Source organism: Hippoglossus stenolepis, chromosome 16, assembly GCF_022539355.2.
Source record: "Hippoglossus stenolepis isolate QCI-W04-F060 chromosome 16, HSTE1.2, whole genome shotgun sequence".
NCBI lineage: Eukaryota > Metazoa > Chordata > Actinopteri > Pleuronectiformes > Pleuronectidae > Hippoglossus > Hippoglossus stenolepis.
In genome coordinates this window covers 6,970,164-6,992,843 of record NC_061498.1, presented here as the reverse complement: position 1 = coordinate 6,992,843, position 22,680 = coordinate 6,970,164, and the positions used below count along the sequence as shown (strand labels likewise).

At 39.5% G+C, this 22,680-nt stretch overlaps 5 protein-coding genes across 5 annotated transcripts; 3 read left to right on the top strand and 2 right to left on the bottom strand.

The window, feature by feature from the left end:
• Window positions 1–3,820: 3,820 nt before the first annotated feature.
• Window positions 3,821–4,675, bottom strand: LOC118123243 (myeloid-associated differentiation marker homolog). The gene has a single exon (XM_035180519.1). The coding sequence runs from the start codon at window positions 4,673–4,675 to the stop codon at window positions 3,821–3,823; it is 855 nt and encodes a 284-aa protein (XP_035036410.1).
• Window positions 4,676–6,441: 1,766 nt separating this feature from the next.
• Window positions 6,442–7,840, bottom strand: LOC118123242 (myeloid-associated differentiation marker homolog). Its single transcript, XM_035180518.1, has 2 exons — window positions 7,448–7,840; window positions 6,442–7,074 (listed from the first exon to the last, which is right to left on the bottom strand). Exons 1-2 carry the CDS (start codon window positions 7,712–7,714, stop codon window positions 6,484–6,486), a joined length of 858 nt encoding a protein of 285 aa, XP_035036409.1. The 5' UTR covers window positions 7,715–7,840; the 3' UTR covers window positions 6,442–6,483.
• Window positions 7,841–9,563: 1,723 nt separating this feature from the next.
• LOC118123245 (LITAF domain-containing protein) lies at window positions 9,564–13,506 on the top strand. The gene is made up of 4 exons (XM_035180525.2): window positions 9,564–9,724; window positions 11,093–11,252; window positions 12,210–12,354; window positions 12,576–13,506. Exons 2-4 carry the CDS (start codon window positions 11,108–11,110, stop codon window positions 12,679–12,681), a joined length of 396 nt encoding a protein of 131 aa, XP_035036416.1. The 5' UTR covers window positions 9,564–9,724; window positions 11,093–11,107; the 3' UTR covers window positions 12,682–13,506.
• Window positions 13,507–14,322: 816 nt separating this feature from the next.
• LOC118123339 (interferon-induced protein 44-like) lies at window positions 14,323–17,753 on the top strand. Its single transcript, XM_035180686.2, has 7 exons — window positions 14,323–14,347; window positions 14,435–14,477; window positions 14,678–14,876; window positions 15,340–15,489; window positions 15,814–15,985; window positions 16,101–16,201; window positions 16,307–17,753. The coding sequence occupies exons 1-7, from the start codon at window positions 14,338–14,340 to the stop codon at window positions 16,463–16,465; spliced, it is 834 nt and encodes a 277-aa protein (XP_035036577.2). The 5' UTR covers window positions 14,323–14,337; the 3' UTR covers window positions 16,466–17,753.
• A 114-nt stretch (window positions 17,754–17,867) lies between these two features.
• LOC118123246 (lipopolysaccharide-induced tumor necrosis factor-alpha factor homolog) lies at window positions 17,868–21,520 on the top strand. The gene is made up of 4 exons (XM_035180526.2): window positions 17,868–17,972; window positions 19,483–19,642; window positions 19,897–19,911; window positions 20,618–21,520. Exons 2-4 carry the CDS (start codon window positions 19,498–19,500, stop codon window positions 20,743–20,745), a joined length of 288 nt encoding a protein of 95 aa, XP_035036417.2. The 5' UTR covers window positions 17,868–17,972; window positions 19,483–19,497; the 3' UTR covers window positions 20,746–21,520.
• The last annotated feature ends 1,160 nt before the right edge of the window (window positions 21,521–22,680 follow it).

The window sequence follows — 22,680 nt, the reverse complement described above, 5'->3', positions numbered from 1 at the left end:
TAATAGTCAACAGTGACTGCATATGAAAATAGACGCTGGGTCCATATTGGAGCCAAAGGGGAAGTGCCTTAAGCCTGTGTTCCGTCTGTGAGAAAATGACTTCTAACTTGATTTATAACGTCATAAACATCGGAGTTTATGGCCTCAATCACTAGTTTCTAATTATATTTAAGGCAGCATGATGTTCAGTTTATAAACCATGGTCCCATTTATTGTTAAATAGACGCTAAAGCACGGTTCACATTGTGGATACCATGTTTGACAGCAATGTCATAATGATTGAGTGTATGTATTTCAATTACATGTGATTTTATTAAATAAAAAGTATTTTTTAATAACATGATAGAAAACACTTAATAAAATGTGACCCTTCACATTGAACTTATGTGATGAAGTTAGATGGAATTTGAATATGTTACTTAAATACATAAAGTCACCGTTTTAGGCTTTGTTATCTTTTTGAGTGTCCCCGAGCTCTCAGTCAGGCTCCACCCCCTGCTCCTCCAAATATGGTTACTTCCAGTTTAGAAAAAACCAAGATGTCGCCGGCCAAAATGCCAAACTCGAGGCTCCAACCTCAAAATATGGAGACAATAACTGAAACATCAATGATTCCTTTGCTGAAGGCATTTGAGTGTTTGCAGGTTTTCGTTTTCATTCTGCTCAAAAGTTATTACACCCCCACTCACAAACCCCCTTTGTACTTCTATGCAGGGCCATCATAATTAGGACATTATGACAAGACATGACACTATGTGGGTGAATGAAGAATAGATTTTCCCAAAAAAGACACTTCATTAAGCATCTTGGCGTCATTCTTTTTTTATGGAAGTGACAGCCTGTATTTACCACCACCCGCCCCCGCAGCTGGGCCACGTTCTTTCAATGTGGATACGTGACGTAGCTTGACGGTTGATGGTTTGACACTGCAGACCTGTGTTTCACAGTTCTTTAAAGCTGTCTGGACTGATTGTCCAGTTTGGGGTTCTGCGTATGAGTCGAGCTTCACCAAACGTTGAATAAACAGGTGAACAGATCTTTGTGCAGCAGAGATGGCGATGCGTCAGGGTTCTGCAGACAGCGGCCTGCAGTCTGTCTTTATTTTCCTCTGCTTGATTCCTGCAGGTCACTTTTTATAGTGTCAGAAAGAAAGCTGCAGCCAGCTTCACCACAGGCCAAACAGACAGCCTATCGCAAACAAGCAGGTTAGAACTCTATTATTGTAGTTAATTAAATACAGCACCAGCTAATACAGAGTTCCACTTTCAAATCAATTCACTTTGATGCAGCTCTTAAAAAACCCAGTAAACTACACTATAATTAGACTTCACATGCTTTTCAAGGTATGTGCATTTTTTCCCCCTGTCACACTTTTGAAGTAGCCCCAAAAAATTGGCGGTAATTAATTTTCACAATGTCCAGAAAGGGGTTGAGCGCCTGTGATTGCTGCACAGTTGAGTCAAAGGCCACTAATCAGAGGAGAAGTTTAATGGAAGATAATGACCATAAAAAAGGAAACAGAGTAGGTGTGAACATGAGTGACTCATACAGCGCTTCCCTTTTACAGCTATAGTCATCTGCTGGACTCACCTCAGTGGATCCCATTAGGGGCTCTGGCAAGGATGTTTAAAAACTGCTTGGGCTCCAGGGACATGTATCATGTCATCCACTACTACATGCACATATAGGCAACATGTGTAATTGCATGGATATACACACAAAGGAATTAAAAGATTGAGAAAAATACTGACTGATTTCAGCCCGGACAATCAGATATTTAATTTAAAATGCAACTTAGACTCAAGCAGCTTTGACATGTTGCCACTGTGCTCTGGTAATTCTACCCTGGTCGGCCTGAGTGGGAATTAAATTCAAAGATCACATTTAGTTTCTTCACCATGAGCCTGATTTAATGGGACGTGAGAGGCGATGCGTCTTGTCACTTATTGTCCCAAAGGGAACCTGCATTATTTTTGGACAATAAGGATGAAGTGTTTTTTTTTTTTTTCTTCATCGCAGAAACCTGAGGTGACTCTTAAAATGAGTAAGAGGATTGTTTTTCTTTTTTGGTTTGTAAGGACAAAATCTATCGGATGTTAATTGTTGATGAGACAACACAGAGTCTTTTATTCAGGTTTCTTCTTTGTATAAATCAGCCATCATTATCAGAATATTGGTATTAATGAAGGAAGGAAGGTTTGTTGCTTTTATCGCATACTTGAAATAGCTGGAAATATCCTCAATCCTCTCTGTCCTTGGTTTTAGCTCAGTCAGCCGTGGGTGGAGCATCGGTTTTAAAAGTGGGGGGGTTCTGAGGGTGGTACATGAGCCCTGTATACCAAGGACCCCCAAACTGATGGAGAGATGGAGCAGGGACCCCCTACTATATATATTGTATAAAATTGTGTTTTTATACACAAGTTTTAGAGGTCCTCCTCTTGTGTAGAAAGATGTTTTTTGTCCCTGCTGCAAATCCAAGTCAGAGCAGACGCTGACACCTGCACTTTGCTGCCTTGTGCGACAGACTTCTGATGTGCTCTGTCTCTCTGACGGCACTGACATGAGAAGAAAAGCAAAGGTTCCACGCTTCAGTTATTCTCTTCACTCACACAGATTGGTTTACCGGGTGGCACAATAGCTGCAGGATTACAGGTGAGACTTGGGTGACGCACTTTTAATTGTCCCATTGGTTAAGAAAAAAGAAAAAAAAATGATGCCCTGCACTCATGAAAAGAAGCCAGGTAGGAAAAAAAGAAACGTAACACCTTGACACAAATCCAGCTCCAAATGCAGGAGCTGCTTGTTGATTTGATTTTTTTGACTTTTCCCACGTATCCTTCCAACATCTGGAAACCTCATACTGCCTCTATCCTGGCTCTCCCTTTTCCGTTTGTCTCTCTTTCATCAACTTCCCGTCCTTGTTTATTCTCTCTCTTGTTCCTTCTCTTCTCTTCCTATCTCATCTTTCGTTGGCTCCACTGTTTGCCTTTGTCACTGGTTATGTCCCACATCCACTGTTTATCTGTTGTCAGCATGGATGCAACCATTTGGGAGGATATTCATGAAAAGGAAAATTGACCAACAAATCAGTGACTGTGGTCACATGATCTGCAGTACACTGATCGTACTCTGACTAAAACACGGGGGTGGACACCAGTTTTTCATGACAAATAAAATAACTGAAAAAAACGCTTTGCTTATTTTTGTATGTTGTCAGCTGATTAACGTTAAATGTTAGAGAGATTTTGTTTATTCATTTTGGACTGAGCCAGGCTGCCTTCTTACCCCTGTCCCTGTGCTTGTGCTGAGCTGACATCCTGCTGTCTGCAGCTACATATTTCTGGTACACACATGAGAGAGGCATTTTATCTCTCAGCAAGTGAGCAAAAATATATATTTCCAGGAAGATTGAATTATTCCTTCAGTCAGAAACTTGCAAAAGCCACGAATGAAAAGATAAGAAGCACAAATTCGAACTCAGTGTCATAAACCAAAGTGAGCACTCAGTATTATTACCTTCACTATTTGACCACGCGGCATATCAGGATCCAAAGTTCCACCAGGATATTTTTTTATTTTTATGACAGTGATACAGTTTAATCATTTACCAACTAACACTGTACAAATATTGGTAAGCCGGTATTTAAATATAGTTAGTTTGCATTTTTGATGAACAGGGTTTGCAGAATAATCATTGAAGTCAGCATTTGCATCATTTCTCAAAGAACAAGAACATTATTAAAGTTTACAAAATGGCCTTTTCACTATGATTCAGAAACCTTCTGTTTTCAGTTGATGTTTGATTTGACGAGCAGCAGCTTTACTGGTTGCTAGTAAAGAACACAAGGCATATGGAGTAGGCAGTGTCCAGGGTGTAAACAATGAAGTTGAAGATCGTCATGAAGGTGACCACCACCAGTTTATCCCAGGCACAAAGGTGGCCACAGTTGCCGGGTCTCGGATTGCTATGGAGGCTGTACAACGGCCAGATCACCATCGCTGTCGCGTACATCACTGCTGCCAAAATATTGAAGACGACCACCAGCTTGTCAAATGAGATTGGAAAAAAAGAGGTCATTTGTCCAAGGGTGAGCAGGATTATGATGATGGAAAAGATGAAACACAAGGAGTACACGGCCACGCACCACTGCAGCGGCGGGGAGTTCACGTACTGTTTGCTCTCCAGGGACGTGTAGATGAGACAGGCGATGAAGGTCTCCATAATCTTCATTATACCGGACAACGTGGAGAGAAACCCGCTGTTCTGTCCGCACGGGCGAAGGCGTGTCAGGACCACCTCGCCGGCATACACCCCGAAACAGACCCAGGACACCACAGACGCACCGATCTGACAGTAGCAGGTCGTGCAGGTGAAAAATGTGGGGTAAATGATGGAGGTGGCCAGGAACATGAGGCTGGCCAGCATTGCAAAGGCAGCGGTGAAGTCATCCCAGGCGAAAGGTAGCTTTTTGCTTACAGTGGTGAACTCCAGGATGAGGATGAGAAGGGTGAAGAAGAAGCAGAAGCACCACGTGAACATGCACCATGCCCAGTAAGAATATGATTCATTTCCCGCCGTTGCTGCCAAGATAAACGACATACAAGCGAGGATGGCTGCCAGTGTTCGCAAGATGCCCACAGGCTGGGTGAGCGACCGCAAATCCACTTGGGCCATGGCTGGACAGGATGATCCGCTTTCACATAAAAAGCTAAAAGTATTGTTTAGTTTCTAAATTCAGTTTATTCTTCACAGTGCATCAAGGCAGCAGGGTTGGTTTCGTAGAAATCCATGTAGGCAAACGCCCGAGCAGGTTTCTTCCTAGAAACTGAAACTTGAGTGTGGTGGTGTATCTTGGGCTTATCTCCGTGGTTTATGACCCCTGTTTCATGTCACTGATTGGATGGTGGTTTCGTGTTACGTTCACTTCATGACACACACACACTGGACTCTGATCTTCATCCAAGTTCAGAGGAATCTACAACAATAGGTGTGTGTAGGTCACATATTCAGGAAACTGGCTCTTATCCTGTCCTCGAGTTCTCTTGATTTATTGTTTCTGGGCAGGACTAATGTCAGCGTTTGGAGGAGGGATTGCTTTCAGGCCTTTTTCTAGATTAAAGGACACTTCCGGTGCAAAGAAAAGTTGGAAAGGGAACCTTTATTAACTTTAACAAACCACTTTTGAAAGCTGTCTTCCCAGACTATGTGAAGTGGATTTTGAGCTTTGTGATCACAATGAACACAAGTTAAAACAAAATTGATGTAATGCAAAAGATCCCCATACACCGAAAAATACAAATAATGACATAAAATAAAATAATTATTATTATTATTAAAATTAAGAAATAATTCCAAATTTTACAACATTTGTTCTTCGCTTTGCAGTTTCTTCATTATGGTCCATTTCTGTGTTTTCTTACCTTTTTTCTCTGGTTCTTTTATTCCTATCTATTCCTATTTAATATACAGTATGTCATATATTTATTGTTTATCACTGATATCATTCATATCAGTAATTCCGGTTTTGAACCTGAACCAATTACACTTTTTTATTTTATTAGAAACACACACATCTGCTCCGTTAACCAGATGGTTGGTAGTTCGATCCCGGCTTCTCCAATCTCTTCCTTACTGCTGTGCCGGCAGTGTGTAATAGAAAAGTAGCGCGGTGTGAATGAGTGTGTACATGTGGCTTGTGGTGTAAAACACTATAACAAACTGCATGATAAATGTACTTCAGCTATGATTGCAACTAAAAGTGATTTTCATTATAGTCTGAGAATTACTTTTTCCATTTAATGAATTCTTGGCAAGTTCTTCAAATGTATGAAGTGTTTCAAAATGTATTTTAAATCAGGTTTTAAATTAAATATCTTTAAAATAGTTTCATTTCAAAATCCAAGGACATTCAATCAGTGATAAGAGATTTTTACAATCTTTTTGCTTGAAAAATAGATGAAATAAATAATTGTGTTGATAAAAAAGTTGCTGATAATTTCTTTTATCTATTGTATGGACAGTTTGATTTACAGTCGAATCGTTTCAGCTCTCTCCCTCCCTTTCTCTCTCTTGTCATCCATTATGGGAAACTGGGAGTGGAGATTGAAACCTATGCTGCTGTGTGTGTCCGGGTATGCAAACCATCACACACCCATACAAACATGCTTTGAGAGGGAGCAGTTTAATCATTAAACAGGTTATTCCTCCATTTAACAATAGCCTCACACTACTGGAAACATTTTATTCATTTTTCAAATGATTCAGTCGAAGAGAACACACACGGAAAAAGTATCAATTCTGTAGCAAAATAGGAAAATTAATTAGAATAAGATAATAATCATGATTTGATGAAAAGAGATTAGTTACATTATCTCCTGCTGAAAGCGAAATGAAATATGTTATACAAAAACATGTTCTATGTTTGAGATTGAAGTTTGTAAACAACTACAACCGAGAATATTTGTAAATGAGGAACATTTGTTCTATGTTCTTCTGATGAAGAACACGAGTCTAAAGGAATAAACCGTATCCACGATGTAAGCAATGAGGTTGACACAGGTCATGAAAGAGATGACTACTAAATTATTCCATGTACACAATCTATTTATTGAGCAGGAGCTGGGTCTGGAGTTGTTCTGGAAGCTGTACAGCGGCCAGATTACCACCGCCGTCATGTACATCAACACCGCTAACACATTGCAAGCTGTCAGAACTTTGTCAAACGGCGCAGGGAAGAGCGTCAGGAGGCGGCAGATGGTGAACACGATGACGAGGATGGCAAAAATGAAGCAGATGGAGTAGACGGCAACGCACCACTGGAGTCCGGGAAACCCGGAGAACTGGTTGTAGTCCAAGCAGATGAAGATGATGCAGGCCACAAAGGCCTCAAGAACCTTGAGGAGGCCCGGCACCGTGGATAGAAATCCGCTGATCTCGCCGGGTTTGGCCCGGGTCAGCCCGACCTCGATGGCGTACAAGATGAAGGCCAGACAGGAAGTGACGGTGGCGCCGATTTGTTTACCGCAGGTCGGGCAAGTGAAGAAGGAGGGGTAGATGATGGAAGCTGCCAGCACCTGACAGAGACAGTGTGAAATGAATCATTCTTCAAAGTTGTAGTGGTAGTAGTTGTGCAGTAGTCCCAAATAAAGTATGGAAGATGGATACGTTTGACATCTATATCGTATTACCTTTCAGCACTTAAGCATTTTAAGCAATTGAATGACTAGCTATTTAAATTATTTCAATATTAATTTAGCGATTACAACTGTTATTTTATGGTAAATATTTTTTTGTACATTTCTGCGAAATAACGTTTTTCTTTTTACAGTGCCGGCTTTATCTATATCATTAATGACACTAATGTCCGGTGACCATGGCTGTAGTCAAGTAATTTACTTCTCCAAAAACAGACAAAGACAAATAACAGCAGTGGAAGATGGCACACACCATTAGAGTAGCCAACATGGCAAAAGCGGTGGTGAAGTCGTCCCAGGAGATGGGCAGCTTTGCGCTGAGGGTGGTGAACTCCAGGAAGATTATGAGGATGGTGACACAGAAGCAGAAGCACCAGGTGAACATGCACCACGTCCAGAAGGAGTCTGTTTTGTGGCCTACCGACGCCACCAGGCTGAAGGAGATACAGGTCAGGATCACCTCGAATATCCTCACAATGCCCACGGGCACCGTCAGTGTTGTGAAGTCCAGCATAACCATGGTGCCTGTAATCCTGTGCTCAGTTAACTGAATTAATCTCTCACCTCTTAACTAGTGTGTCTTTGCAGATGTAATATTTTTCTTATTTTTGAATAACCCGTCCTCCCTAGCTCCTCATCTTGTGAGTTCTGCCTGAATGTGACGGACACGGAGAGGGAGGTTGCTCTGGCCGCTCCCTCGTCGCAGCCTTATCAGACCTTCTTCCTCAAATGTCAACCAACCATATCATGAATGCACGTGTGTTACAGAGTTACATGGAGTGTTTTGAAAGGGTGCAGTTGTTCGCACTTTACCTCCATTTGCTTATCAGTTGCACGAGCCTCAGTTAATAAATGAATCCTGTTGTACAACAAATGTATATATTTATACAGAAACTGCACCTTATGACACAGAACACAGGTCTCCCGCTTCACCCTCTTAGTCATCCATTGTGTTTGCTTACTTAGCTGCTCGCCCACCCATAAACTGTTGAAACCTGTTAATGTGTTACGAGAGGTGTAAGAGGAATTAGTAAAAAGAGGAAAGTGACAGGAGGGATCGCAAAAAAGAGATCAGGTGATTTTTGTCTTTCACTGAATAAAAGCAGGTGTGAGACAATTGAAAAGAAACAAAATCCACGATTTAGCCTCAAGGTTTTGGCTTTAAGGTACTTTAAAGGTTCAGTGTGTAGAATTTAGTGACATCTAGTGGTGAAGTTGCGTGTTGCAGCTGAACACCCCTCACCTCACCCTCCGGCTGCATGGGTATGAAATAGTGATCACATTTACGAAACAGAAACACTAACAGCAGACAGACATAGTGATGTGCACCGAAACACAACTTAAGATGCTCAAATTCCATGGTCATACAAATACTTCTTCATTGGTATCACACTGTGTGCCATTAAATGATCCAGAAGAAATAGAGCTAAAGAAATAGCTGTCTGAATGAAAGGATGTGGATGCATGTGTTTGCTCTCTGGGTTACAATAATGTCTAATGTTGGAATTATTCTGACCTCTTGTGGCAGTAAAAAATAGACAACTACATTCTCTGGATTTGAATTCAGAAACTACAACTGAAAGTCGTGTTTGGGAGAGAAGGAATGACTGTGCAACTTCTGTCACATTAAAATAGTTAATAAAGTTAGTATAAAGGGTTAATGTTGTGAGAGTGTGTAGTCTGGTTCAAAACTGAGAGACAATGAGCTCCACATGCTGCTCGGTTAAATCACAAACATTCGCTACTTTGTCAAAACCTGTTATCTTCTTATTTCCCTTTCAGCTACTGTAACACACTTCGGCTTTTTTTCCACTACTTCTGCTTGATTCCAGTTCCTGTACGTGATCCAATGTTTTGAAGGAGCTGAACGTCCCGAGTGAAAAGTGTTTCAATGAGCTTGTTTTGTTTGTTTGTTTGTCGAAAGGAATACGCAGAATCTACTGAATGAAATAGGTAAATAAAAATCCTAATCTAGTGAATTCAAATGTGTTTTCGAGAGGGGGCTGTTGGGCGTGCGCTCTCTAGTTTGTTGGTAAATTCACTATGTTTTGGGAATCTTGTCTCCAGCCCGAGTGAGTTTGAACCTGTGTGACTAACTTGCACTCAAAAGCGTGTAAATTCCCTGAACAGTTTCCTGAAGGTGAAACTCCCTCAAGTGATGCAGCCTGCTCTCCCTCTCCTGCTATCGCCACAATCTTTCAACAAGGGAAACTTTGTTCTTAGCAAACCCACATCTCTCGCCCTCTGAGCTCTGTCTCTATTGCTCATATTCCAACACTGGTCAACAATCCATTTAAATTCTCTGACCCACCCAGTCACAGTCATATAAAATGGGAGGAGAAACAAGGAGGAGGCATTGTACAGCTGTGAAGCTCATTCGTGAGAGTATAACCCTTCCTCTGTTCAGTTTTCCAATCATATTTCCTGTACTGTCCTCGATATATTTCTTCTCAGGATATTACTCGTCTTCTTCCTGCATCTCTTAGGACCAGGCAGCTCCAGGACAGATCTTCTTGTTGAAAAGTCACAGGTAGGTACAATAAAACTTACTTTACATATTTGAAGCCATACAACGATGATATTTTGCTGCTATTGAGTCAAAGTTATCGGCCATGAGTTTGTGTAAAGTCGGATTATCAATATACTTAATTCAGCTTATATTCAGATGTGGTATAAACATATATTTTCTATGTCAAAAGCATTTTTTATTAAGATATTTATGGCGTTTTGCATTTTCCAGCCTCGCCGTCCAAACAAAACAGGGCGAGGCACGAGTACTGTGGTGAATGAAGATGCATGTGGCTCATGCTGCTCTAATGGATTTAGGATGGATTGATGACGAGACACAGGGACTGACTGGGCCTGTTCACCACGAGCAGACTGAGCACAATACACTGTGGCACTGCATTCTTCTGTATGATCGAAATACAGACTAAAGAAGCACTGATACACTCATGTTGAACTGTGTTTGACATGTTGGGACTAATGAAGACTGGCTGCATCATGGAAAGATTATCTGGGCGGGTAGTGCCCTCCACTATCAGAGTTAATTGCTTTAAACAGGAGCTCTGTTGCCCAACATCTCTCCCAATAAGGAAATGATTCATCAATCATTAATACACCAAACATCCAGCTTGAGCAATACATATTGAAGTCTATAGTCCAACATTACTTTCTACTCTTATACATCACAACATTTTAGAGGCATTCAACTCCACTATATCTGGTCGGGGTACACCCTAGACAATCTAAAACCTCTGATTGATCAAAGTCCACACAGAAACACTTTGCCCTAACCATAGCTTATATCTAATGAATGCCCCTGATTGTGCAGATTAGAAAGAGGATATGAAATATGAGGTTTGAGGGTTGACTTTACTTGGAAATGTAAGTTTGGTTCCTCATCTTCTTCCTTTATTTTCTAAGGTAACGAAACCTATGAACCTAATACCTCGTTCACAAAAAGAAAAGTATGTATTATTTAAATGCTGGAAAAATGGGATTATCTCCTTTCCCATTGTTGGAAGAGGAGTTTGCCTCTCCTCTTGTTTCCATGTCTGACGTCACAAACGCATTGAAAACTGAGGCGTTCTTTCACCGAGTCATTAATGAATCGGTCCCCATTTAATTTCTCCACCTTTTCCACAGATCACAGTGATGACATGGATGCATAACTTGTTCACTTGTTCAAATGCAGGCATCAAAAGCAGCAAGCCTTGTTGTCCATTGGCAGATTACATATTGTAAAGATATTTGGCCATTGATGAACAGGTCTATGTCAAAGGGAGTGCTAGCAAATCTTTTCGGCTAAAACCTAAATACATTGTTGCTGAGGTGACACTTATTAACGTAATAGCTTGTATTTAATAATGAATATTATAAACATTCTCATCTACAGTGAGGACATCTGAAGATGGAAAAAGCGTACCCACCAGAGGAATCCTCTCCACCGTACCCTGGACCACCAATGAACTACGGTGGTGTAGCACCTCCGCAAGAAATGTATCATCAGCCGGGATTCTCACCTGCTGCACCGCCATTTGTTGCACACCAGACAGGTCTGTGTCTGAGATGATGCTTATTCTTTTTCGACTGTAATGTTTGATTTTTTTTCTTCAATGTGGCCCTTATACTCCATTGTACATAATCACATCAAAAGATGTTCAAATAGAGAAGAGTTCAGGAAAAGGGATACAAAATTGAAATGCTACACTATTATGCATGGTTTTGTTGTATATTATATTTATGGAAAAGCTCAAATGTTTTGGTAGATGATGTAAGGAAATATATATATTCTGAACCTTCCCTTCCTGTTTTTGTAAACAGAGCACTCGTTACAAACCAGAGCACCATCCCGTTATCAAATTACAGTTGTTGTGCAGCCTCTGCTACTCTGCAGAGGAGTCAGTGCAGTGGACAGTGTAGCCACAGAAATGACCACAATAGCATCTATCTATAAATCTATCTATCTATCTATCTATCTATCTATCTATCTATCTATCTATCTATCTATCTATCTATCTATCTATCTATCTATCTATCTATCTATCTATCTATCTATCTATCTATCTATCTATCTATCTATAATCTATCTATAAAAAAACACAAGGTTGATTTCTATTTAGGTGCTTCAGGTTCTGGGAGTTGTGTTATTTCATATTCTCACAGTGTCTTAATGGAACACTTGAGCCACAGGGTGTGAATGTTAATGTTACCAGTAACGCCTGTGTATTTCCTACAATGCCATGTCAAAACCTCTGCAGTGAAAAAAGGCCCATTGTGTCAGTGAATGCGTCGCCATGTATCAACCAGAGGTTAGTATTTATCCCAATCATGGTAATCTGACGTCACTGTGCCAGTCAGCCAGTGTCACGTTGTACTGTTTGGCCTGATGGTGGTTTCCATTAAATTGGTGACTCCTAAATACTGGTCGGAATGTGAGAAAGCGTTTACACATGAGATAACCTATAGAGACAAATTCTCAATTTGAAGTGTTGTACATTTCTCATCCTCAGTCGCTCACGTGGTCGTGATACCTGCACTGCAGGACGCCCCAGGACAAGCGGTGTGTCCCCACTGCCACCAGACTGTGGTCACCGTCACAGAGCAAAAACCAGGCCTCATGACCTGGGCCATCTGCGGCGGCCTCACCATCTTTGGGTAAAAATTATCTTATGGGTAAACATTTGCTGCACAATAAGTTCCTCTGCAACTGATATCTGATGGAAAAAAATAAAGAGACGCCTTAAACTATAAATCTGAAGTGCATTTAAACACTTGAATGCCCAATTTGTCTTGCAAAAGATGATCGAAAGTTAGAAAATATCCTGTTGTATCCTGACATCATCACTTTAGGAATAAACCTTTTGTTTTCCTCTTAGATGTTTTCTTTGCTGCTGCATCCCGTTCTGCATTGATTCCTGCAAAGATGTGGAGCATCACTGTCCATCGTGCAACAAAGTCATCTACTTATACAAACGATTATAAAACCGCCCTGACTGTGATCGTGGGACAAGAACTTAGACTACTTTCCCACACATTAGCTTATCAGTGGTTTTAGCTGCTTGACAACATTCCCTTGATAGTGAGGGATACAATATAATATGAAATGCACTTACTGTGATTGTATGCTGACTGTTTATTTTGCAACAATATATACTTCTTAATGTGAATTGTAATGACGTGTGATAAGGCATGGTACTTTAGGGTGATTTATATATATGTCAAGCAAAATGTGTAACATCTGTGATTTATTATAAATGTCAACCATTTACATCAACAAATATGCCAATAAAAGCAAGCAACAGAAAGGTGTGTGCTGTAGTTTTGAGTTGGCTGCTTGATGTCTTACATTTTCACACATTTAGTGAATAACGTCTTATTTCTGTAGAGGCAGGCTCTAAACTCTCATAATCATTTTTTTTCAAAGTAATATTCGAGGAGCACTTATTGTTTGGCAGGACTTGTACGTGATTTGCTCTGCCCTCTTGCTCCTCCCCATGGTCTCACACTCGAGGAACATAAAAAGCATTGGCAAGAATAAAAGCCCTTTCTCAAACCACCCCTTACAACCTCTCTCCCTACCCACTCCCACTCCATCTGTGTGATTTGCAGGGAGCGTCGGCCACATTAAGTGCAATCCCAAACCAATTAGCCGGGAGTGGAGGTGGGTTTTAAAACCCTCCAACAGCGAGTTTGCATTAATGTTGATTTATGGATGTGTGTTCCACATGCAGCATGCTCCATGGAAATTTTTGTTCTATGCAAATACCCAAATATTCAAGCAGGGAACGAAATATTCACCGTGTCAATCAGTAGTTCAACACAATAAAGTCATACTTATTCTGATTCATGTATCATTATTGTTTTATTCATGCATGTCATGTGAACAGCTAAATAGTGTCAGACATTTTTTGTAACACCTTTGTAACCTTGTTTATAGAAGTGCTATACAAATAAAGTTATGATTCAAGTTATTATTATTACTATTACTGTGACTGTCAAGCTAAAGCTAATTTCTTTACTGCATCAAGTGAATAAACAGCAAAACCCCATGGGGTCATTTTTCTCACATAATGAAATGCAGTATATGCTGCTGGTAATAAGTAGTTCAATAGGAATTTGACAAGAAGAATTCTTACTCATATGAAATTAGATTTTGTATTGTTGTATTGTCAGTTATGCTTAAAGGTTCAGTGTGTAGAATGTAGTGACATCTAGTGGTGAAGTTGCATGTTGCAGCTGAACACCTGTTACCTCACCCTCCCCTTCCAAACATGAAAGAAAACCTGTCGCAGCCTTCAGTTACCACAGGTTCAAACTCAAAAGGAGTTTAGTTTGTCCAATCTGGGCTACTGTAACAAACATGGCGGCCTCCGTAGAGAGGACCTGCTCCTTGTGTAAATTTAAAGTATTTAAATATAAAGGAACCATTCAAGGTTAAAGAAACAATAATTTGAACAATTTATATTAAACACAATAATTAAAATATCACTAGAATTATTTTAGAATCAGTTTCTGTCAATAGATCCCTTTCACCATCATCTTACACACTGGACCTTTAAGTTACAATCTGAATGCATCTTCCTCCTCTGGGGTGAATTCCTGCATTAACATGTAGTCTGAATGTCCTACTTTACAGCAATGGGAGGAGGTAAGTCCTGTTACATTTTCAGCTTCAATAAACAAATGAACAATAACAAAAAACATTCTCAAATAATAACAGTTTGGTCCTTTTTAGCTCCTTCAGCACTCTTGGAGCAGCCATGGAGGGAGGTGTCAGAGTGAGTATGATCTAACATTCAGTCAGTGTGTTTCTATTGTGCCCTCAGTGTTTGTGCTTCTGCTGCTCAGCACATGACTTAAACAGCTCGTTGTTGTGTGTGTGACAAAAAATAAAATCACAATTACAATGTTGTGCAATTATTAATAAAAGTAATACAGCACTTTATTCTGATTGTTTTTTATTATCTGTAATTTACAGGAAGTACAAGGACAATCTTAAGTTTGTGAAATCTTACCAACCTGAAAACAAACAGGTCAAACATCTCAGGATTCTGCTTCATGGACCAGTTGGTGCTGGAAAGTCGAGCTTCATCAACTCTGTCGACAGCGTTTTAAAATGCAGATCTGCCGGTCGAGCTTTGACAAATGCAAACTCTGGGAGCAGCTTCACCAGAAAGGTATGAACAACAGGAAAGGATAAAACTCCACTGAGGGTAACAAACCACAGGAATTCATTTTCAATAGTAGTTCACTGATGAAAATACAGAGCAACTTCTACTAATATTAAAATGTCAAAACAGCAGATTTATATCAAATGTTTTTGTACAAATGTTGTTTTTATGTTTCAGAGCAATAAATTCTAGTCAGCACAAGCTAAATGAAATGAAACATTAAATCTTTCTAAATCTGTCTGTTGATCATCTGAGTACTTAATGTTTTTACTTCTTATAGCTTTGCACCCATTTAAATTTCAGGTTAATGTGTGAACTAGAGGCCCAGAGTTTGAATCTGATGCCACTGTGGATGTTCATACAAATCACCTTTCTCCAGCCTCCCCACACATTCCTGATCGGCCCACAGACAACTGCTGATATTTACTTTGATTCATTGATGTAAATAATTGCACCTTCTGCCTTACAGTACCGGACCTTCAAATTTCACAAAAATCAAGAGTCCACTTACTCTTTTGTTTTCAATGACATCATGGGCTTTGAGCATGATTCTGACAGAGGAGTCCCTGTGGAAGACGTCAAACTGGCCCTGAGAGGACACGTGAAAGAAGGTTACAAGGTACAACACTGTGAACTTTGACATTACTTAAAGTCTAATTTTAACTAACAAACACAATATTTGTTTTATATTTATCGTAGTTATCAAAATTATTATTGAAATTTGATCAACATGATGTGCAAATTTCCTGTCTCAAAAAATTTTCGGGCACATGGCAGCCACATGTACATCAGTCATATCTTTTGAACTATGTCAGAAATGTGTGTCACATTAACAATATGAGCGTGCATGTGTGTATGTGCATGAGACAAACAAATGAGGTTAAACACAGATAAACTTTATGTTACATTAAACATTATTTGATTGTATTTGATTGATTTCTAGTTCAACCCTGAAAAAGAACTGAAGGAGGGTGTTGATGGCTACAACTCTGATCCCACTTTGGAAGACAAAGTTCACGTTCTGGTGTGTGTTGTTCCTGCGGACACAGTGTCTAGGTTAAGTGATGAGATGGTGGAGAAGATGAGAGAGGTCAGACTGGCAGCCAGTGAACTGGGTGAGTGCACAACAATTGTTTCTCTGCGTGGACTAATAGTGTCACATTGGACTGTATGAGTCAAAATACCAGGAAACAAATGTTTGAAATACTGATCAGGTTTCTATATCGACAGGAATTCCCCAAGTGGCTATTCTCACCAGAGTTGATGAAGCCTGTCCCGAGGTTAAAAAGGACACAAAAAATATCTATAAGAGCAAGAACCTGAAGGAAAAGGTACATTTAGGAGTTATTGCACAATGTCATTTTTCAGCATATATGTCATGTTTGTTCATCGCTGTACGATTACTGATCAACATAAATGTTGTTACTTTGACTTAGGTTGAAAAATTCCACCAGCGGCTGGGCATTCCAATGAACTGCATCTTCCTTGTGAAGAACTACAATCAGGAAATTGAATCAAATGACAAAATTAACGCTGCAATAGTGTGTGTACTGAAACAGATGCTTTACTTTGGAGAAGACTTCCTGGAAAAATGAAAACTTCTGAGGCAAAAACACAGTAGGCGATTTGTAGGGGAATGAGGAAATATTCAGCCAATGTTTTCTGTCTTTGTCAAGCAGGCAAGATTCAACATAAACCCCCTGCATGTAAAAATTAACAAATCCCCGACTGCAAATAGACGATTGAAGCATAAATCATGGTTTGCATAAAAATTTAAAATAATGCACCCTGAACTCTGCATGCGAAAGTACAGCCATATAAATAAAAAAAGTTATTGTGAAATAAATAATCACATGAATAAATACACAACATGTTCAGTTACAGTAAAGTTTTACAGTTACAGTGGGAACTTTGGGTTTCTCTATAGTTTCTAAGGTCTTGATCTTTCTTTATAATCTATAATTGCTTACTTATGATTTGATGCTATAGACAAATAAAATCAAATTGAAGTTACAGTATATATGTAGTAGTACATATACATTACAGTATATGTGCTTTGAAGGGTAAAATAATCCTGCAGTTTTTTGTCTTGAGATAATCTTACTGTTACAATGAACAAGTTCATTTCAGGTCATTTTTATTCATTTCCATCAAAATCTTGTTTATTAAAAATCTGTTACAATGTTACTCAACATCAACTGTTTCATTCCTTAATGCTGCCTCCTAACCACAAAGGATTTGTTGATCAATGAAGTTGGAACAAATTAACTATTAATCAAGACATTTCCAGGTAATAAATGAGGTGCTACTGTCTTTGTATCATTTCTCTCGTTGAGACTTTGCACAATAGCAGGACAATGCTCTGTCATTACGTCGTTAGCTTGGTGTGACGTCATCACGTGATCTGGTCAACAACTCAGCTGTTGTGATGGTGCCTTCACGTGCCGCCGGAAAGGAGTGATTCAAAAGCTCTCGTCTTTATTGTTGACTCCCAGTATTTAATACATCACCTGCTCTAACAAATGAATTCTGCATTCCTTGCTTGGTCTGTGCTTCATTTTGTTTATGTAAAAAACCCCACAAAAAATCCGACAAACAAATGATTTTGCTAAAGAGACGAACAGACAAATATTATATATTATGTATAATATAATCATCTCAATCCTGCGCTTTACCTCTCTGGGGACACTTTGTATTCTTTTTCAGTTTGACCAATATTGTGATGTACTGTTATTTGATGTTCTTGCAATACACGTTGATTAATCATATTGTTATTGTTGGCTTTGTATCATGTATCATTGAGTTCCTGGTTGTGGGAAGTAATGAAGTACAAATATAAAAATTATACTCTGTGCAAAAAACAATAAAAATCTTTGCTGTTCAGCGTGGTACATCGGTGAAGCTAAGCAGACGCAGCTTTACAGATATCCCTTCCTCTACTTAGTTTTAAATCACTGTGGCCATCATGCTCTAATTATTTTTCTGTAATGTCCTCAGTATATTTCTTCTTCCGGAACTCTCTCAGTTTTACTCTCCTTCTTCCTGCATCAGTCAGGACCAGGCAGCTCCAGAAGAGACCTTCTTGTCGGTGAAAAGTCACAGGTAGGTACAGTGAAGCTTATTGAACACATTTGAAGCTATATAACGATGATATGCTGTTGCTATTTTGTTAAAGCTATGAGTTTGTTTGAGGGAGGCATAGTCATACACCCAGTTCAAATTATATATTCCACCACTGTGGCACAGATGTCTGGATATATATGTTTTTATGTAAAAAGCATTTGTACTATAAAATATAGCTTATGATATTCATGACGTTGTATTTTCCAGCCTCGCTGTCCAAACAAAACAGGGCGAGGCACGAATACTGTGGTGAATGAAAATGCATGTGGCTCATGTTGCTCTAATGGATTTAGGATGGATTGATGACGAGACACAGGGACTGACTGGGCCTGTTCACCACGAGCAGACTGAGCAGAATACACTGTGGCTCTGCATTCTTCTATATGATCGAAATACAGACTAAAGAGGCACTGATACACTAATAATACTGGTTGTATCACTGAAGAAGTATCTGAGCAGGTCTCGGCTTCTACTGTCAGAACAAAGTGCTTTCAGGGCTCTGTTGCCCACTAAGGAAATGACCCATCAAATCACTTCCTGTTGTCAACCGCTCCCATCCGGCCGGAGAGAGACCTACTTTTCTTCAACGTTAAAGTTATCGTTCTTGAGTCCAATGTTGAGGTATAGGTGCATGTAGTTCACTTTGTACATCTACATCATGACACTTAACTACACTCCATCAATTTGACACCTTCAGTAAGACTTAAAGTAGCAATAAAACTATAACAGTGCTTTGAAAGTACTTTCATGGATTAAAGTAATACTTACAATAAAACTGTTGCAATGAGCCTCATCTTGACCAACTAAAATGCTGCTTACTCAAGGAAAGTTATAATGAATTAAAATGTAATATAATAAAAAAGTACAATACCCACAGAAACCATTTCATACATTTAGATACCTAAATACTTCACCTTTCCAGGTTCTCCCACAGCTCTTTAATGTACGACACACATTATTGTCTATAAATGCTCACAAGTATGTGGATTGGAAAGAACAAAAGAGACATGTGAAAGTTTACATCCCTCAGAAATGTTGATGGTTCTGAAAAGAGAACGTGTGGTAGCCTTCAGTTATAATACAAACTCAAAAGGTGTTTACTTTAAAATGCAATGTGATTGTGAGTGTCAGTTTGTGTACAGCATATACCTTCAGTACCTTTTCCTGTATGTATCTGTTCTGGCAACATTACATTAGATTGATCTAATGAAATGAATATATAGTCAATAAAACCATTGTTGAACATTCAGATACAGCAGAGCTAACCCTGCTGCTGTCAACAGTATTACTGCTGCACATTTACAACCTATTGTGTCAACAATGTTTAGTGATGTTTGACGTTGCTGAGAGGTTTCGCAAATTAAGAATTTCATTGGACTGTGAGGCAGAATGTGTTTCCTGTACATGTCATGAAATATAAATTGAATTGAATTGAATACATTCATACTTGTTCATTTAACAATGAATTTGACAATTTCCTCTCATCCAGTCAGGAAATCTCGAGATGGAGAAGGGACACCCACCACAGGTCTCAGCTCCACCATACCCTGGACCACCCATGAACGATGGAGGTATGGTACATCCGCAAGAAATGTACCCTCAGCCGGGACTTTCACCAGCTGCACCTCCACCTGTTGTTTATCAAGGAGGTCTGTGTCTGAGGTTGCTGCTTAAGATGATGTTGTTACTTTTCCTTCTTCATTTCACACCTTTGAAAAAAGCTCAACCGTTTGTATAGTGTGTAAGCAACTTATATACACTACTATACTGCTTTATACATTATTATGTATAGCGAGTTATATGTTAGTTGATGTATGCAATTGCTATTATGTTTTGATCGGTGATTCATCTAAATATCTGTTGTAAACCTTTCTTTCCCGACCACATGCTCCTTCTGCTCCAGTCCCAACAACCTCAGGTGAGGAGATGTGTGCGTATGTAAAACACAGTATAGATGCCTGTCCATTTCCCAGCACATGTGAATGCACATTCATCTCTTTATATACTGTCTATGACACATATGCTTGTATTAAAGGTTCATGGACACGTGTGAACTCACATCTGTGACAAGACAGACCAGTGAGGCGAAGTCAGTGGGTGAAATCCTCGGCTTCCAACCAAACTGATCTGAAGATTAGTCCAATTGTATCTCAACAACAAACCATTGTCCAGTGTTTTGTATGTGCACAGTCACATTTTGAGGGTGTCTGCTTCCAATGAACTCCACACATGACAAATTATCATTTTCCCAATCTGAATCGCACAGTATAAAACACTATATGGCCCAGTTGGATGAATCAGTAGAGTCCTCACAATGTAAAGCTGATGGAAAAACAGAGCGCTCATCACGGTACAGACGATCCCCTGATCAAATTACAGTTGTTGTGCAGCCTCTGCTGGTCTTGTTGAGTCAGTGCAGTGTGGAGTACCAACGGAAATGATCCCAACAGTAAAACATAAAGCAAAAGCATGTGTTTAAATACAAGAACGAAACAAATTGTGTGCGTAGTGTGTGATGAGTTGGATCATACACAGCAGTCTGAAGTTGGTCTTGAAAAGGGACGCCGTGTAAAAACAATTGAGAAATTGTTAATTTCACCGTGCTGTGCATTTCTCATCCTCAGTCACTCATGTGGACGTGACACCTGCACTGCAGGACACCCCAGGACAAATGCTGTGTCCTAAATGCCACCAGACTGTGGTCCCCACCACGGAGCACAAAGCAAACCTCCTGACGTGGGCCGTCTGCTGAGGCCTCACCATGTTTGGGTAAAAGTGATCGTTTTGATTCAAACTTTCTGCACATAGTTTCAATTGGAGGATATCTTATGGAAAACACAGGGAGACATATTAAAGTATAATCTGAAATCATGTCAACTCAGGATAAGAAAAAGTGAAGGTACAAAAGATCCTGTTTAAGTTATTGTTGTCGGGAGAAAATGGTCGTTAAGTCCAAACTCCCTTTGTTTTCCTCCATCCTGCTACAGAGTCATCTACAAGTGAATGTGAAACTATCCTGACTGTGAATAAGAGAAGGACTCAGAACCCACACATGCAGTGGCTTATTAGTGGTTTTACTTGCTCTACAACGTTGATCTGTAACGAATGAAAAATTGGCCATGTATATTTTTGGCCAATTATTTCTATTCAGTAACGTATACAGTAAATGTTTGACTTTTAAACAAAGGACTTAAAACTCTTAGTTTGTAAGCTAGCTTCCGCGCTGTTTGCCGCATTGCAGATTTACACTGTTGTTATTTCTATATTGTTTTCATATCATTTGCTTTGGTAAAAAGAAAAGGTAAAATCTTTCTTTTCTGGTGCTAGTTTTATTTTAAGAGGATTATTTGCAAGGCAACAAAGTGAAATCAAAACTGTCTTTGTGATGTTTCAGTGCAATTTCACATAGTTTTACTTTTGTCAAGGCTAACTGGTTTTAAATGATACATAATGACGTGGAAAATAAAAGGTCAAGCATTGAAAGAATTGCGACTCCTGGTTTCAGTCCAACAATGTTACATGCAGAAACTACATAAGGTGATTTTGAAGTAATACAAAATACTTAATAACAACTTTGTAATAATTATTGTTAGACTAATTCATTTTTTTATTTTTGTTTGGTTATATTTCAGTTAACTGTCATAACCATGAAACACACTATTTGGATCTTCCTGTGTCCACCACCAGGGTGTGCTATGTCCTTGGTGCAGGCATAGACTGTATATAGGTTTTTCAGGTTGCGGAAAAAGAAAATGAAAGTTGTTAGATCCCAGTGTATCCCAGTAAAGGGTCAGTACAAAAATCTTATTTGAGCCTGGTCGGATGCAGTGTTTCTTCAGAGTTCAATTGCAATCCACACATTCGTTGGTTATTTCTCCATTTTAAAGAATTTCTCCTCAGTGCGCATTTTCCAAGTCGTAGATTTTCTCTGTAGAAACTTTCTCTTAGTTGAGAAGTGTCCGCTTTCTCCGTTCTTTTGCTTGTAGGCTGAGGAAGGGTCTTCAACCTGTTGTGTAGAAGAACTGACCAACACCCTTCTCACATCTTAGTTATACTCTCTCAAACTCTAAAGCTTACAAAGTCATCAGTATGCAATGACTCACTACCTATAGAAATGGCCGTTCTTGGACCAGGAACTAATATGGTACAAATCTAGCATCTTTCTATCACACATATTCAACATCATGCCAACCTTTGACATGATGTCGCCTACGCCCTGCACCTCATGGTTATATCACACATCGCACTTTGACATGTATAATAGATAAAACACATTTAAAGCAAGTTAATCATTAAACCATTACTCATAAACGATTTAACACTTCTCATTACAGTTCCAACTTTTTCATTAGGGGTTTACTTCAATTGACTTGATCCATTACTGTATTAAACACATTTTTATTTTAAACATTATAAAAGGTAGGGGACATGGAAAAAGGCTCATCTGCCGACAAAGCTACAAGTTGCTGTTGATGCTGCTGCTGGAGGGCTGTATTGATCTGAGACTCTAGAGATAAAACAAAACATGGGAGAGATATTCGCTGATTAAACAAGTTCTCCTGCACTCTTTCTCTGGGCTGTGGCACAATGTCTCCCTCATTCTCTCCTTGCTGTTTCCCCATCTCCTCATCCGACCCATCACTTCCCAGCTGCTTTCCATGTGCAGAAAGCAAGTGGGAACAAGGCA